General features: G+C 34.1%; 1 protein-coding gene across 1 annotated transcript; it reads right to left on the reverse strand.

The window, feature by feature from the left end:
• Positions 1 to 5,501: 5,501 nt before the first annotated feature.
• On the reverse strand, positions 5,502 to 5,900 carry LOC119687714. Its single transcript, XM_038102135.1, has one exon. It carries the CDS (start codon positions 5,898 to 5,900, stop codon positions 5,502 to 5,504), a length of 399 nt encoding a protein of 132 aa, XP_037958063.1.
• Between the last annotated feature and the right edge of the window lie 9,349 nt (positions 5,901 to 15,249).

Raw genomic sequence — 15,249 nt, forward strand, 5'->3', positions numbered from 1 at the left:
AAGATAGTTATGTCGTAACAGATAATATAATTACGTAACAGATTTTTCCTATATGGTCTCTCAAAACGTCGTCTAAGGTGCGTTGAAAAATAGATGGAGAGTTTTTTTAACCAAAATGGAAGCCTTACGAATTTGAATATTCCATTATTTACTGAAAAAGCTGTTTTTTCTACATCACATTCCTTTAAAGGAATTTGGTTGAAGCCACTTTTTACATCGACAACTAAAACAAAAAATGTTTTTTCCTAAGTTCGCTAGAACTTCGTTAATTTCTAAAATGGGATATCTGTCGGCTACAGTAATCAACAACCATTCTAAATTTCTTTTCTCCGGATGCGTCCATTTTTTTTTTTTGGAACAATTTACTCTGCACATGTTTAAATTGTTATACAGAGATTTGGAAGGTCTAATAATTCCATCATTAAAGTCATTTTATTTGCTTTTCAACTTCGTTTCTTAGCGCCATGGGGTAGGGATATGACTTGGAATAAATTGGTGAATCTGATTTGGTTCGAATTTCTCTTTGAATTCTAGACGTCAATTTGAGTTTATTATTGGGGTTGTGAATAAATTAGGATGATCATTGATAACTTTTTCTAAGTGAGACTTGTGGCCATCATTCATATGATTATTTCTGAATTCCATTTTATTAACTGATTGCGACATATGCTGATTAATTTTTATTTTGGTTCTGTGGTTTAGGTTAGATTAGGTTGTAACGACGATCCCAGGGGTATCCACGTACGCCTATAGGCGTATTATTGAGAATCCATGGGCTGAAACCATCTAGAATCTTTAATAAAGCTTATGATGCTATATAGAGGGAGGTCTCGAAGTTCGTCAAGATCCTCAAAAAAGAAAGCCCGACACATGCCGACATTTCAAGGTGCCCCAAATTACTTTATTTTTATTATTCATAAGTTTTTGGGTAACTCGCAAAAACGTCAATAACTTAAGTTGCACTCGATATTTTTGCAACTTTTAATTATTTATTTTCAATGTCGCTTAACACAATTAACAAAAACCGAAAATCAAAATTTCTTACCGACAAGCTGACCTTGGTTACTGCTATTGGGCAAGCTCAAATGACGCTGCCTACTTTTAGGCATGCCTTATGTTGGAATATAAATCAGAACGTTGAGCCTTTCGACTCACAACACAGATTACAGAAATATTGAACTGTGTCGACATCTCATTTAGAGATGTGCAGCAGTCAAAGACCGTCCTAGATATGAATTGGACTGCACTCAAGGACTTTAAAGCAGCTTGACTATCCGATAGTATATATATATTCCTTTCCATTATATTACCTACTTCTAGACAAGCTAAAGCTTTCTTAATGGCAATTATTACTTCTGCCTGAAAAACACTGCAGTGCACTCAAGGACTTTAAAGCAGCTTGACTATCCGATAGTATATATATATTCCTTTCCATTATATTACCTACTTCTAGACAAGCTAAACCTTTCTTAATGGCAATTATTACTTCTGCCTGAAAAACACTGCAGTGATCTGGAAGCCTATAATAGGAGGATATATTCAACCCCTCTGAGAAAACACCACTGCCTACACCGCTCCCAGTCATTGAACCATCGGTAAAAATTTGTGGACCCTCTCCCAGGGAGGGACCTCCTGATAACCAAACTTCCCTGGATAGGAATCCAACAATAAATTTCCTATCAAAGTCGAAAATCGGAGAGGTGTAGACAATGTTATTTGGAGTAGGACTGAAAAGTTTTAGAATGGAGCCTTGTCCATTGTCACTATCCTTCCATTGTGATGTAGCCTTAAGTCTTAGGGCAGATGATGCTGCCAACTGCTTACTGATGATGTCAAGTGGCATTAAGTGGAGCATTAGATGTAATGCCATAGATGGTGATGTACACAGAACACGACTAATACAGAGTTCAGCCCTGCGCTGAACCCTGTTAAGTACAGTACTGTACGAAGATTTATCAAGAGCTGTCCATCTCCCTGGCAAGTTCCTCCTCATCAGTTTCATATTTTGTAGTGTTATGAGTTGTTTCCATGATTTCTGGTAAGTTCTTAAAAGTTTTTAATTTTTCATTTTCACTTCTCAGTGAAGTTAACTTATTGGATAATAATGAATATTAATTTTCAAGTTTTTTGATTTTATTCTGGAGTTCTATATTTTCCCTTTCAAGTTTAATCATTTTTTTTTTATTTCTACCACCCGGAGGTGGGGTATTAGCATCAGTCATATTTATTTTAAATTAATACTATTTTTCACTTATGTTTATATTAATAATATAAGTTTAAATTTTTACCTTAGGATTTATAAATGTTTTTAGCGTCCTTTCGCGTATTTATTTATTAACATTTGTTAAATATTTAACTATATTATTACACAACGATGGCAACACCACATTTACAATTTATTACTTTCGTTAAGAAAGCATGTGCAAGTAAATAGCTTGGATTTACTTATTTTGGATTTGTTTTTACTCGAATTAAATAAAAAATAAAAAATCCAGATTTGTGCATACGAAAACACTTATATGTTTATTAAAATGACGACTATATTAATATACAATACCAAAAAAATGAAGCACGCTTGACTCTTTATTCTTCAACAGCACGAACGAATCGGCAAAGAAACACGTCACAGCAATAACCCAAAATTGAATCTTTTTTGTGTTTCGTGTTATTACGGTTACCACCTTTCTTGTCCAAAGCATATGCTGTCTCTATCAGCTGTTTTTAACAAAACACAAATTATTGTTTTTGTTTATTTTGCGAAATTAAAATTTTATTTGCTAAAATAAAATGTGCTTAAGTTCACACAAAATAAACCTAATCGCTCAAAATCAGGCACCGCTTTTCAAAAGTTCACCTTATTAACTGTAAATCGTCCAGGCGTTCACAATTCCGAAATTAAAAATTCAATATTTCTAACAAAAAATAATAAAAATTAAGGAATGATCACCGTTCGCGCGAATTATGTTCCTAACAACGAGATTTGTCAAAAAAAATAAAAACTACTGCATTGTTCAAGGTGTAAAATATTAATAATTTATTTCTAAAATACTACTTTTACAATAACTGATAATTTTTATTGATATTGCTGAATATTGATTGTATTTCCACACAAAGGAAATATTTACATAAGCAGTAGTCAGCAGAAAAATATCTATATGAAAAAGATATTTTATAAAAAATATCTTTATAATAATTATTTTATTTATATTGCTGATTATTGACCTCATTTCCAAATACCGGAAATGCTTTTATTCAATAATCAAAAGTAAAATGAAATTGCTTATTTAGTAATATAAAAATAAAAAAAATAATTTTTAAGAAAGAATGTAAAATACAATAATACGTATATAACATACAATATATATATTAAATAATGCGATAGATACTATTGTAGAAGGGCATACATAACTCGCGCGTTTTTAATGTTTTTAATCTATTTCTGGAAATTTAATTTAATTCTGGATATGGCTTTGCGAAAAAGATCAACAGAACGCTGATCTGCGCAGGCGATAAGCTTCACATGGCCCTGATGCCATCCACTATCGCGATAAGTGGGACCGCCTGCAGGAAAGTCCTTTAGGAGGGCGACATAAATGTCAAGAAGCTTGAGCTCAATTAGGTCCCATTTAGCAGGTGTAATTGTGCCGTCCGGGTCATTTTCATCAACGACTCCCATTATTAAAGAACTCTTCAGCATGTCGCTAAAGGATTTTGCATTTACGGCGTTGCCACGAAATTTTGTCTTTTTGGCATCTGGTTTTGAAGCTGACTCATCTAATGAGCGCTGTCGCTTCGTAGCAGGTTCCTGCTTGTCCTTCGAGGCATCAGAAATTCGGATGTAACCGAAATATTTCCGTATCTTTCGAGCAGTCTAGTCGCCGCTCGGCGTTCCTTATAACGCCTCCTCCCTGGAGGGCCTGACCGAATTAGTGGTCCGGATCGCGTTGATAAACACCAGTTTAAGAGTGTATTATAAGATTCTAAAGCGATATCGGCGTTCCCTATTATTTTATTTCTTATGACACTAACGACTCCGTAATATTTCGTCGTCCCTGTAGTAGAGCCATAAATTTGCAGTACTCTATCGACACTTTTTTTTCACGAGTTAAATTCGGCGGGGTTGCCAGAAAAATCTCTGAGACTCCTGACTATGTCTGGTATCTTGTCCAATTCGGTTAAATCGTTTCTGTGACTTTCGTCTATAGTTTGGTCGTTTTCATAGCTTAAGTCCGCGTTAGTATTTATTATAGATTGTACTATGCTCCTACACTGTTGCGCACAAATAGTAGCTATTCTGTGTTCTAATTCTTCATTGGTAAGCCTTAGATTTGGAGGTTACTAATAGTTGGTATTGCTAAAGTATTAGTGTTAGCCATATTAAGTCTTATTTTAGATAAAAATTAAAAATAGCTTTTTTTTTGAACACAAGAAAAAAATGTTTTATAAAACTGTTCAATCGATTTTCGATATTAAAAAGTTATCTTATAATATTTTATATACTTCTTAAATTAAAATATTATTAACGTTTTTTATTTTTTTTTGACGAATTGTTTTTGTTTTTCTCTAATGACTTACAATATAAGATAGATCTGCTTCATAGTTTACTTAATGATAATGATGTTATTATAGTTGCAGCCTCTGATGTAAAAAGGTTAGAACCGTTTTGTCTAGATAAAATAAGTTTTGTTGGAGCTATTCGTATAAATGATTTTTGTTGAAGGTATTCGTACAGATGAGATGACTGTTGTTGAAGCTATTTGTAAAGATGGGATAATTGTTGTTGAAGCTATTTGTATAGATGAGAAGAACCATTTAAACATCAGCTTTTAAACATTTGCTTTTATATAAATATTTTATTTCTGATAAATTATTTTAATATATATATACATGCGTATTGATATAGGTTTTTACAAAATAATTTTTTTTGCGGGTAAAATCTCCTGTGTAAAGAATGTACAATCTATTTTACATTTTATTTAGAAGATATTACTTAAAATTAATTAAATCTGTTTTAACTATACGTTAACTAAAACATAATTTATATAGTTAATTAGCAATTTAATCAATTGACAACTTATAAAATCTATTGTACATATTAATTATTCATTTAAAAAAAATTAATTTGCGTGTGTATTAGTATTTTAAAATATATTTATTTTCAGTATAACATTTGCATTTATATATATATTTTATTTCTGATAAATTATTTTAATATATATATACGTGGGTATTGATATAGGTTTTTATATATATAGGTCATTTAATTTAAAGATGATTAAAAATACATTTGTTTTTTTTTCACTTTGTAGTAATGAATGCCTTTAAATATAAGTTTTTTAAATATTTATTTAAGATTTCTTTATTACAAACTATTATGTTGTTTCGTTACAAAAAAAAAACTAAAAAATGTATGTGTTTGAAAAAACAGGATTGTCAAATTTTTATTTCTCTAAGTAAACTTCTGTTGAGTAGAAACGATGCCACGTTATATGCACTTAATCCTATGTCAAAAATCTGACAGGTAATCGAATAACTCTGCCACTAGATGCACTACAACCGGAGTTGACCTCCTGCTGAGGTCTTCGTACAGGTTGTGCATCTGGGCTTGACTGAAATGAAATAAATCGTGACAACTGCGTGTGTGGTTCGATTTCTTCATTCAACAAGTAAGCCGCCTTCACTCTATCAATGCTCACTTGGACAGGTCGGTCTTTGATTAAAATGGTAATAAGCTTACGATCACGCCGTATCACTTTGTATGGTCCGTCATAAGGTGATTTCAAGGGAGGTCGAACGTTATCATTTCTTAGGAACACGTGTGAACACGTCTGCAGGTCTCGTTGAACGAACGTTTTCGCTTTTGCATGATTTGAACCTGGAACCGGGCGTAATTGATCCATGGTCTCCCTAAGAAAAGTTGCGAATTCGGAGTCACATCCGATGTGAGACGTTTTCTCAAAGAATTATCCTGGAAGCTTAAGAGATGTACCATATACCATTTCTGCTGGACTAGCTTGGATGTCGTCTTTGAACACACTCCGTAAAGCTAGCAATATCAGTGGTAATTCGTCTGTCCACCTTTGATTAGACTTACACTTCAGTGCAGCTTTTAGTGTTCTGTGAAATCGTTCCAGAATTCCGTTAGATTGTGGATGTTGCGAATTTGTACGTAGATGTTTAGCACCAATCAACTGCATAAGTTCAGCGAACAGCTTTGATTCGAACTGCCTGCCCTGATCTTTAGTGATCTCTAAAGGAACGCCATAGTGTGAAACCCATTCCGTGATGAACGCCGCAGCTACTGTGTCTGCACGAATGTCCATAATGGGAATAACAACAGGCCACCGGGTAAATCGATCTATGCATGTCAGGCAGTAGCTGTATCCGTCTGATGGTGGTAATGGCCCCACGATGTTAAGGTTTACTGCTGCAAATCGCCGGTCAGGTGCCTTGAAGGTTCCGAGTACTGTTTTGTTGTGTCTATCTATTTTAGCTCGCTGGCATTGTGGACATGTTTTTACCATTTTTGCTACATCCCTTTTAATGTTTGGCCAGACAAATCGTTCACTGATCAGTTTTGCCGTGGCCTTGCTGCCTGGATGACCTAAGTTATGTATGGTGTGAAAAACTTGTGAACGAAATTCATCTGTGATCCACGGTCGCACATGCTTTATTGAGAAATCGCACGTAATAAGATTCGATGAACTAGGTAGATGCACCAATTTAAGCTGAAGCGAAGTCTAGGTACTGTACCGTCGTTGTGTGTCAGTCAACCGTTTTGAATAAAAATCAAGTGGTTCGAGTCGTCCTTCACGGATGTGATGTAATGCAGCTCCCACCGCGGTATTACTCACATCGACATGTAGAATGAGATTGGCTTCTGCTGTTGGGTGTGCAAGTGAACTGGCATCAGTAAGCGTTTTCTTAAAATCAACGAATGCTGATTCAGCTTCTTTTGTCCACTTAATCGGCGTTTTGTCATTTTTCCGATTTCCTGTTATTAGTTTTTGCAGCTCTCCTTGAACTACCGCTGCATTAGGAATGAAACGACGATAAAAATTCACCATTGGCAAAGAACGACGAAGTTCTTGCGCATTGCTTGGTTTCGAACATTTGAGAATTTTTTCAACCCTTTCTTTTGGCGAACGAATGCCATTTTGATCAATACTGTGACCGAAAAAGATAACTTCCGTCTGAGCAAACACGCACTTGTTGATGTTGAGTTTTAGACCGAATTGGTGTAAACGCTGAAACACTGTGCGAATGTGTTGAATGTGTTCAGCCTCATTCCTAGACGCGATGCAGATATCGTCTATGTAACATACCGTGAAGTCCAAACCGCTAAGTATTTGGTCCATGAACCGTTGAAAAGTTTGAGCTGCATTGCACAGCCCGAATGTCATCACATTAAACTCGAACAACCCGAATGGTGTGATAATAGCAGTTTTCTTTCTGTCTTCAGGTGCTATAGGTATACTGAAGTAAGCTCGTTCCAAGTCAAGTGTGGTGAAGATAGCTTTGCCAATCAAATTCTGAGTAAAATCTTGAATGTGCGGTATCGGGTAACGATCTGGAACTGTCTGTGTATTGAGTTGTCTGTAATCTCCGTACGACCTCCAAGTACCGTTTTTCTTCTCCACCATATGTAAAGGATTGGCCCATTCGCTTTTTGAAAGAGTGCATATTCCTTGATCAAGCATGTGCTAAAACTCACTTTTTGCTGCTTGCAGCCTTTGTGGATTGAGCCGCCTGGGACGTGCATAGACTGGTTGCCCCGTGGTAACGATGTGGTGTTGCACCGTGGTTCTTACTGCTCCAGACTTGTTATACGATGTTGGAATTGTTAGATCTTTGAACTCTTCCAATAATTTTCGGAATGGATGATCTGCATTCACTGCGAATACTGGCTCTGGCATACGTAACGCTGTTGCACAATGAACTTTCATATTAGTTTTGCTGTCAACGAAGAGTTAACGCTGCAAATCTACCATTAGACCGTAATATTGCAGAAAGTCAGCTCCTAGTATAGGTTTACATACATCGGCTACGACGAACTCCCAATCAAGTTTGCGCCGCAGGCCAAGATTCAACGTCATTAATTTATTTCCGTGTGTTTGTATTGAAGTTCCGTTTGCTGCATACAAGAGTTTGGCAAATGCTGTCGGCTTAGTTCTGCCGAAGATTGATACGGGTAGAATTGAGAAATCTACACCTGTGTCGACAAGGAATTTCAATTGCGTCGAGGGATCTAAAACATATAATCGGCTGGATTTGTAATAACCAGCCGTAATAACCAACCGGCCAACCGCCGGTGACGAAGCGGAGTTTAGTTTTCCATGGTTGTGAAGCTGCAAGGCTTGGCACACTTGCGCGGGTTAAGGATCGGTCTTAACTCAGTGCAAATTTAATAGAAACACAGTACGTTGTGTATAGTTTGAGAAACAAATTTATTCTGGACAAAAATTTCATAAGTACAATTTTTAGATATTTAAAATTTACATTTAGGTAATATTCAATACTAATCAATATTGTGACCCAAAAATAATTTATTGCACATAAACAAAATTCCACTTGAATATCTGTTGCATTTCCTAAACATTACTTAGCAATGTAATGTATTGTTGTTGTTGTTTTAAAAATTTCGTAAGTGGTTTACTTTCGAAATTTCTACCACTTGCATTTTTTTATTATTAGCGGATATTTTGTAATACTGTTTTGCTTATGTGCGGCTTTTTTTATTTCTAGGTCGAATAAGTGTGACTTATATGGTAATATGAGTACATTGACATGAGAATACAGTAAAAATGATACTAAATATTTGTATACAAAAGCAATAATAAATTTGTAATAAGAAACTAAGTAAAAGAAAATACAATAAGTGAATAAAACAATAAGTGGCTTGGTAATAAAAGACTAAGCATTTTATATATGAGAAAAGAAATAAAAGAGAGTACAATGATTATTCTTAAAATAATTTATGTTGTTAATTTATGTGGTGTCATCTTGTGTGGCGGCCTGGTGAGTAATTGTAACTCCTCCCCCCTTAGAGTAGAGCGAGCAATTCCACAAGGAATTGCTTGGCGTAGGAGCGATAAGTCCGGGGTGTCAACAATGTACTGGATAACCTTAGTTTTGTTCTTGAAAAATATGATGAGGGCTAGTATGATGATTGTTGCAACTGCAAAGGTGGTAAATCTGCAATGCCATGTTGAAGTTTGTTTCTCGAATTGCTGAAGATTTAAATTTGTCGCCAGGTTGTATTCTTTTAGAGTGTGAAGATTCAACACTTCTTTTGTTGAATTGAAGTAGACGTCGTTGTTAGGTGGTGGAAGGATGTAAATATTGTCCCAAAATATGTTAGGGTCGTCTTCATAGTGTATGCTGTTTATGGTGATGCTGCAGTTCTTGAAATGGATTAATACAGTACCCTCGACTGCCAGGTGCTTTATGTTACAAGTTGAATTGCACCAGTAGTACGTAGTCAGGTTCAGGCTGCGTTATAGTTTCGATGTTATCAATTGTGGTAGATGGACAGTGTGCGACTTGATTTCTCATTAATCTGCCCATGCATTCAGACTCTGTTGTTAACTCCTCTAGGCGTGGCTTATTGCAGAAATAAATACCTTCTATTTTTGGACAAAGGAATAAAAAAAACTTATAAATGGTTTTATTGAAATTATTTTTGTTTTATTTATAGGCAAAGGAATAATATGGTAAAAATTAAATTTTTTATTAGAAAGTTTTGGTATTTGAATATTGAATATTATATAAGATTGTAGTAGTTTTCTATCGTACGGGCAGGACCTAGTTGTAAGGGTAGTATTGTGTGGATACAATTGTTAGTCTAGAAAAGAATAGAAGATATATGTATGCGTACATTATATATTTCATTAATAATTTATTTTTTTTTTTTTATTTAAAATTTTTGTATTTTAGTATCTTAATATATAAAAAAAACAATTCTCTTTCCTCTCTATGCATATATATTTTTTTTTTTTTATTATTATTATTATGCGTTTTATTGGTTGATTGTCCATATGCGTTGGTCTTCAACCACATATTCTTGTGCATCTTTATAATTAAGTGGTCATATACAATAGGGGTATTCACTCTCTCTTGCAAACTCATTGCAAGGTGCACGAAATGCACAGATTGTACGAGAATGCAAATAACAACAACAAAATACACGCACAAAATTTCGTGCAATTGCGTGCAATCTTCCAATACTAAACCCTATGTATATTTGCTTGCAACAAAACAGAAATGGCAGAAATCAGCTGTTTTGACAATTGTTGCTTCTCATTTTTAAATTTGAATTGACGGTTAGTAAAATTTCGAGATATGTTAATCTATGGCTATGCTATATACATGCGTTTCGTTCAATGATTTAAAACGATGTGGCCATTAATTAAGTTTTCACAAATATATACATTTTGGACTATTGAATGAAGTGTTTGGACGCCTAATTTTCAGCCGCTTGTGATATGTACGGACACATTGCCACAGCCACCAGCTAGTTCTGCACTAGGCGACGAAGTTTATTTTATTGAATCGTCTGCAGACAACACATCATCCAGCTCTGCACCGAAAGTCGTGCGTTCTGCTGTGCAAAGTCCCACTACCCCTTCGATAAAAAATATTACAAATAACAATAATAAATTAAGAATTAGTTATATTTTTATTATACTAATTATTTTTATATTATATTATTATTACATATATTAATATATATATACGTTTTTATACATTATTCTTGTCTTGAAATAAATCTACTGGAAAAAAGTAATGTCACAATTGACTTCTTAATTATATATTAAATATATATACATATATGTATGTTTTATATATTTGTATTTGTAAATTATTGACTATTCGTAATTATTGGAGCGCTTCGAAGTTCCTTCATTGGTTCTCTGACTAGCTTCATTCTGCATAAGCTCATCAGATTCTTAGTCATTGTCATGTACGTATTCCACGTGTTCCGTATCATCACATGAAGGTCGCAAAATGTTGTGCAATATGCAACAAACAAGGTCCAATTTGAACAAAAATTATGACTCGTATCATTCTGAATACGGATTTTTAACTCCTTAAGACTTCCAAAGCGTTCCTTCAGAAGTCCAAAACAATGTTCAATCCTTACACGAAATCTGCTATGGCGTAAGTTAAAAGTTTTACGTTTGGAGTAGTCAAGCTGTTGGAAGTTTGACCGAAACGGAGTTATAAGAGTTTTAAGTAAAGGATAAGCAGAATCGCCTGCTAACTATTGTTCCGAAGAAAATAAAGAATTTTCTTGGATGCAGAGAGCGCTTGTACGATACATGCGAGCATCATGTGCACTTCCATAGGGACCAACTGCGACATGTCGAATCTTCAGCTGATAGTCACATACGACTTGTGCTTTTATTGAATACGCTCTATTTTTTGAAAAATAGGATGTATGGTTAACCACTGGTGCTTCGGCAAGTTTTATTTCAGTACCGTCAATACATCCAATGCAATGTAGAAGCTCATGATAGGTTTTCTCCACTATATCTTGTCGTTCAGCTACATCTGGCCACGTTATAAATTTGGTTTGCAGCTCCAATATGGAGCGAAAGACTCTTCGGGTTATCTTATAAATTGTTTCCCCATCTCCAACATCAAATAATGTAGCGACTTTACGAATAGCCGCATTTTCGCCTGATGAACCCAAACGATATAAAACAATAGCAAGTTGAAGATCGAGCGGGAATTGTTGAATTGAATGTGAATTAGTGAACTCCGCGCTAGTGTTTATTAGTGAGAGTATTAAGGAAAATTCGTTCCAATTTACTCTAAGCATCTGACGAAAACGGCCTTCATCAAATTCTTGAAGAATGGTAGATCTCCATTGAATAGATTTTGGTACGGGTTGGTGATTTCTGTGATGGTTTACTAAAGTAAACAAAAGGTCTTCATTTAATTGCTCCATCACTTCCCAGTAATTTGCAGCATCTAACAAATAGAAACTATACAGTAGTGAAAACTACATTAACAACATGTTAATACCTTCAATCAGAATATTAAAAGCACTATTTTCAATATAAAAATGTATACTTTTTTGTATTTCACTTGTTCGCGGCATTGTTATACTTTTATTTTTCTTTGCTCAATGTGATAGGCTATAAAAACAGCTGATTCATTTTGATGATGCAATTCTGCAACAGAGGTGTTCTCGCAGTCTTGCAGTTTTTGTATAGCATTCTTGCATTTCGTGCTCCTTGCACTGAGTTTACAAGAGAGAGTGAATACCCTAATGACATTAATTTCACACTGCAAAATTATTATTAGATTATTGTATATGTTTATGTTAATTTTTATAATATACTTTATTTATTGAGTAATTTCTGTGTGGTGTTTCCTTACCTGTCTTCTTAGTTTGCATTTATGAATTTTTTTATTTCGTGTAGCTAAAACAGTTTTATCATTATTTTTTGATATAATATGTTTTGAGAACCTTGGTATAATTTTGTTTCTCCTACCTTCTTTTCTAAATATAATGTCATGTTCTTCAAATTCTTTTGTAATTTCTTTCGTCTTGTTTAGTTTGAAATTATGTTAGATGTCTTTGTTTTCATGGCCTCCTGTACTTTTGGGTATAGTTCGTTAAGAAATTCATTAAGTTTCTGTAGGTATTCATGTTCATTTGAGAGATTCGTGTGTTTATTAAATGTGTAGGGTCTGCCGAAGAAAAGTTCGTAAGGGGTATGCTTGGTTGAAGAGTGTATGGCATTGTTATACGTAATGAATGTTTCAAATAATATCTCCTCATGTTCGGTTGACATTTTTTTCTCTTTTCGGGTTGTGAATATTAGTCTATAGGTTTCAGTTAAGGTTGAATGACGTTCTACGGGTGCATTGCTACTAATCTGCTGAAAGGATGTAAAATGTAGATCTATGTTGAATTGTTTGCAAAAATCCTTGAATATATTCGAGTCGAATTCTGCGCCTTGGTTACATATTATTTTATTTGGTATGCCGTATGTGCTAATTTAATGTTTTAAATACTTGAGAATGGTTACACTAGTCCTACAAGGGAGTGTGTATCCGCAAGCGAATTTGGAAAATTTGTCTGTTAATGTAAGCATTTGATTATGATTAATGCTATAAAGGTCAATATGAATGATTTCTAAAGGTTTTGGTGGTATTTCTGGTTTTTCGTATTGAGGCTTGGGAGGGTTTCTATCATATTTCAGGGTTTTGCATTTGTCACAGTTGTTGATGGTCTCTGTAATTCTGGTCTTCATATTAGGAAAATATAGTTCTCTTTTTAAATGTAGCATAGTTTCGTGGATTCCTCTATGATTGGAGTTAATATTCCCTAACAATCTTTTCTTGTTCATCTTCCGTTGTAATATCTTTCAGAACTTGTGTACACCGAGTGAGTTTAAAAGTTTTGTTGCTAGAAAAATATTTAGAATATACTTCTTGAATGATACGAAATGTGTCGTCATCCAAGAGTATTGCAGAAACTTTGTTTGGGGGTATGAAATTCTTTAAAAGGTTTAGTATGACTTCTTCGTTGTATTCAGGCCTACGAATGGTCCTACGTTGTTTGTTCTTAAAAATTGTTTCGGTTTTCATTGGGGGACCCTCATTTGTGGTTTCAATAATGAAATGTAAGTTAAATTCATTAATTGGTTTTTCTGAAATTGGGATACAATCATTTAAATTTTCCTGTATGGTGCTACACTCTTCTCTAACATTTGTATATATTTCTTGTGGAGAGTCCACTGAATTATTTATTTTGACACGACTTAAAGCGTCTGCATTTGTGTTGGACTTCCCTTTTTTGTACACTATTTCGTAATCGTATTCTTCCATTTTGAGTCGCCATCGTACTAATTTAGAATTTGGTTCGTTAAGGTTCATCAGCCATGTTAGTGGTTTATGATCAGTCACAATTTTAAATTTCCTGCCAAAAAGATATGAGCGAAAATACTTTATTGCCCAAACAATGGCTAGTAGTTCTTTCTCGATAGTTGAGTAATTTCATTCGCTCTGATTTAGAGTTCGACTTGCAAAACATATTGGCAGATTATTTTGATGTCTATTTACTTGAGTTGGGTTCGCATTTCTATTAAACATAATTGCGAAGTTAGTACGTAATTGGTTTGATTCTAACTCTTGGGCTTTTGCTAAAGCATTAGGAAAGTCTTCTGGAGACAGTGAAAATAAGACGTTAGATAAGGGAGGACTTAATCCTGTTATAAATATTCGTGTAGCGTTCTCACGATGCTTTTTATTTTATTCTACGGTTAAAGAGTTACTATTACCGTATGTCACTATAGTTTTATTTATCAGCATTGTTAGTTTTTTGTTTACTTCATTGTAGAAGTCCAAAATTGTCATTGAGCCTTGTCTTAGGACACTTATTTCTTGTTCGATTATATGTATTGGTCGCTTATCCGTGTAAGCGAAGTCTAATCTACTGATTGTTGCATCAAAATTCAAAACCGTGCCGTGGTTGGTCAATACGTCATTAGCGTCATCAGCTATTTTATTTCGAAGAATGGTTAAAGCGGCGAAGTATTTTCTACTACCGCGGGTGTATAGACTAAGATAATTATTTGCGGCTTCGCGCCAGTTCACGTAAGAGCCGTCTTTACCGTTAAATTGAGGGAGACTTTTGATTACATCTAAAGTTTCGTCACAGTGTATAGTCTCGTCTATTGTTTCAGTTTTAAATTCCGTTACGGTGTTGACATCGACTAATGTCTGTATTTGTCTCTTGAGACCGTCAATTTCTAATTTTAAAGATGCTGTATTAGCAGCTATAAGACGTGTTACCAAGTCTGAGGTGAAAGTAGTGTTCTCGTTTGTAGTCATGTTTGAAAATTTCCTTGTTAGTTCTTCCAGATTTAAGGGTGATTAACAATATAATTTCAATATAGTTTTAATTTCAATATATTTGAAAAAAATATTTTCAAAAAAAATTTTTTAATTTTTTAATATAATTCAATAATATTGTACCAAGAAGAATTTTTCTTAGTAAAACTAAAACCGAAAAAGAGACGACAAAAAAACACGTTGTTTTTTAATTCGAGTTTGATCAAGACTGATCGTTTTTATTGTAATAACTTACATTGTGCAACAGGGTTGCCAATAATACAAAAACTTTCGTTATTTATGAACATTATATATTTTATGTTATTTTGTATTGTTACCCAACAAATATAATACTTAATATTTTTAGTAAAAAATTTTTTAATATAATTTTATGTTCGT

Source organism: Teleopsis dalmanni, chromosome 1 (assembly GCF_002237135.1).
Source record: "Teleopsis dalmanni isolate 2A chromosome 1, ASM223713v2, whole genome shotgun sequence".
Taxonomy (NCBI): domain Eukaryota; kingdom Metazoa; phylum Arthropoda; class Insecta; order Diptera; family Diopsidae; genus Teleopsis; species Teleopsis dalmanni.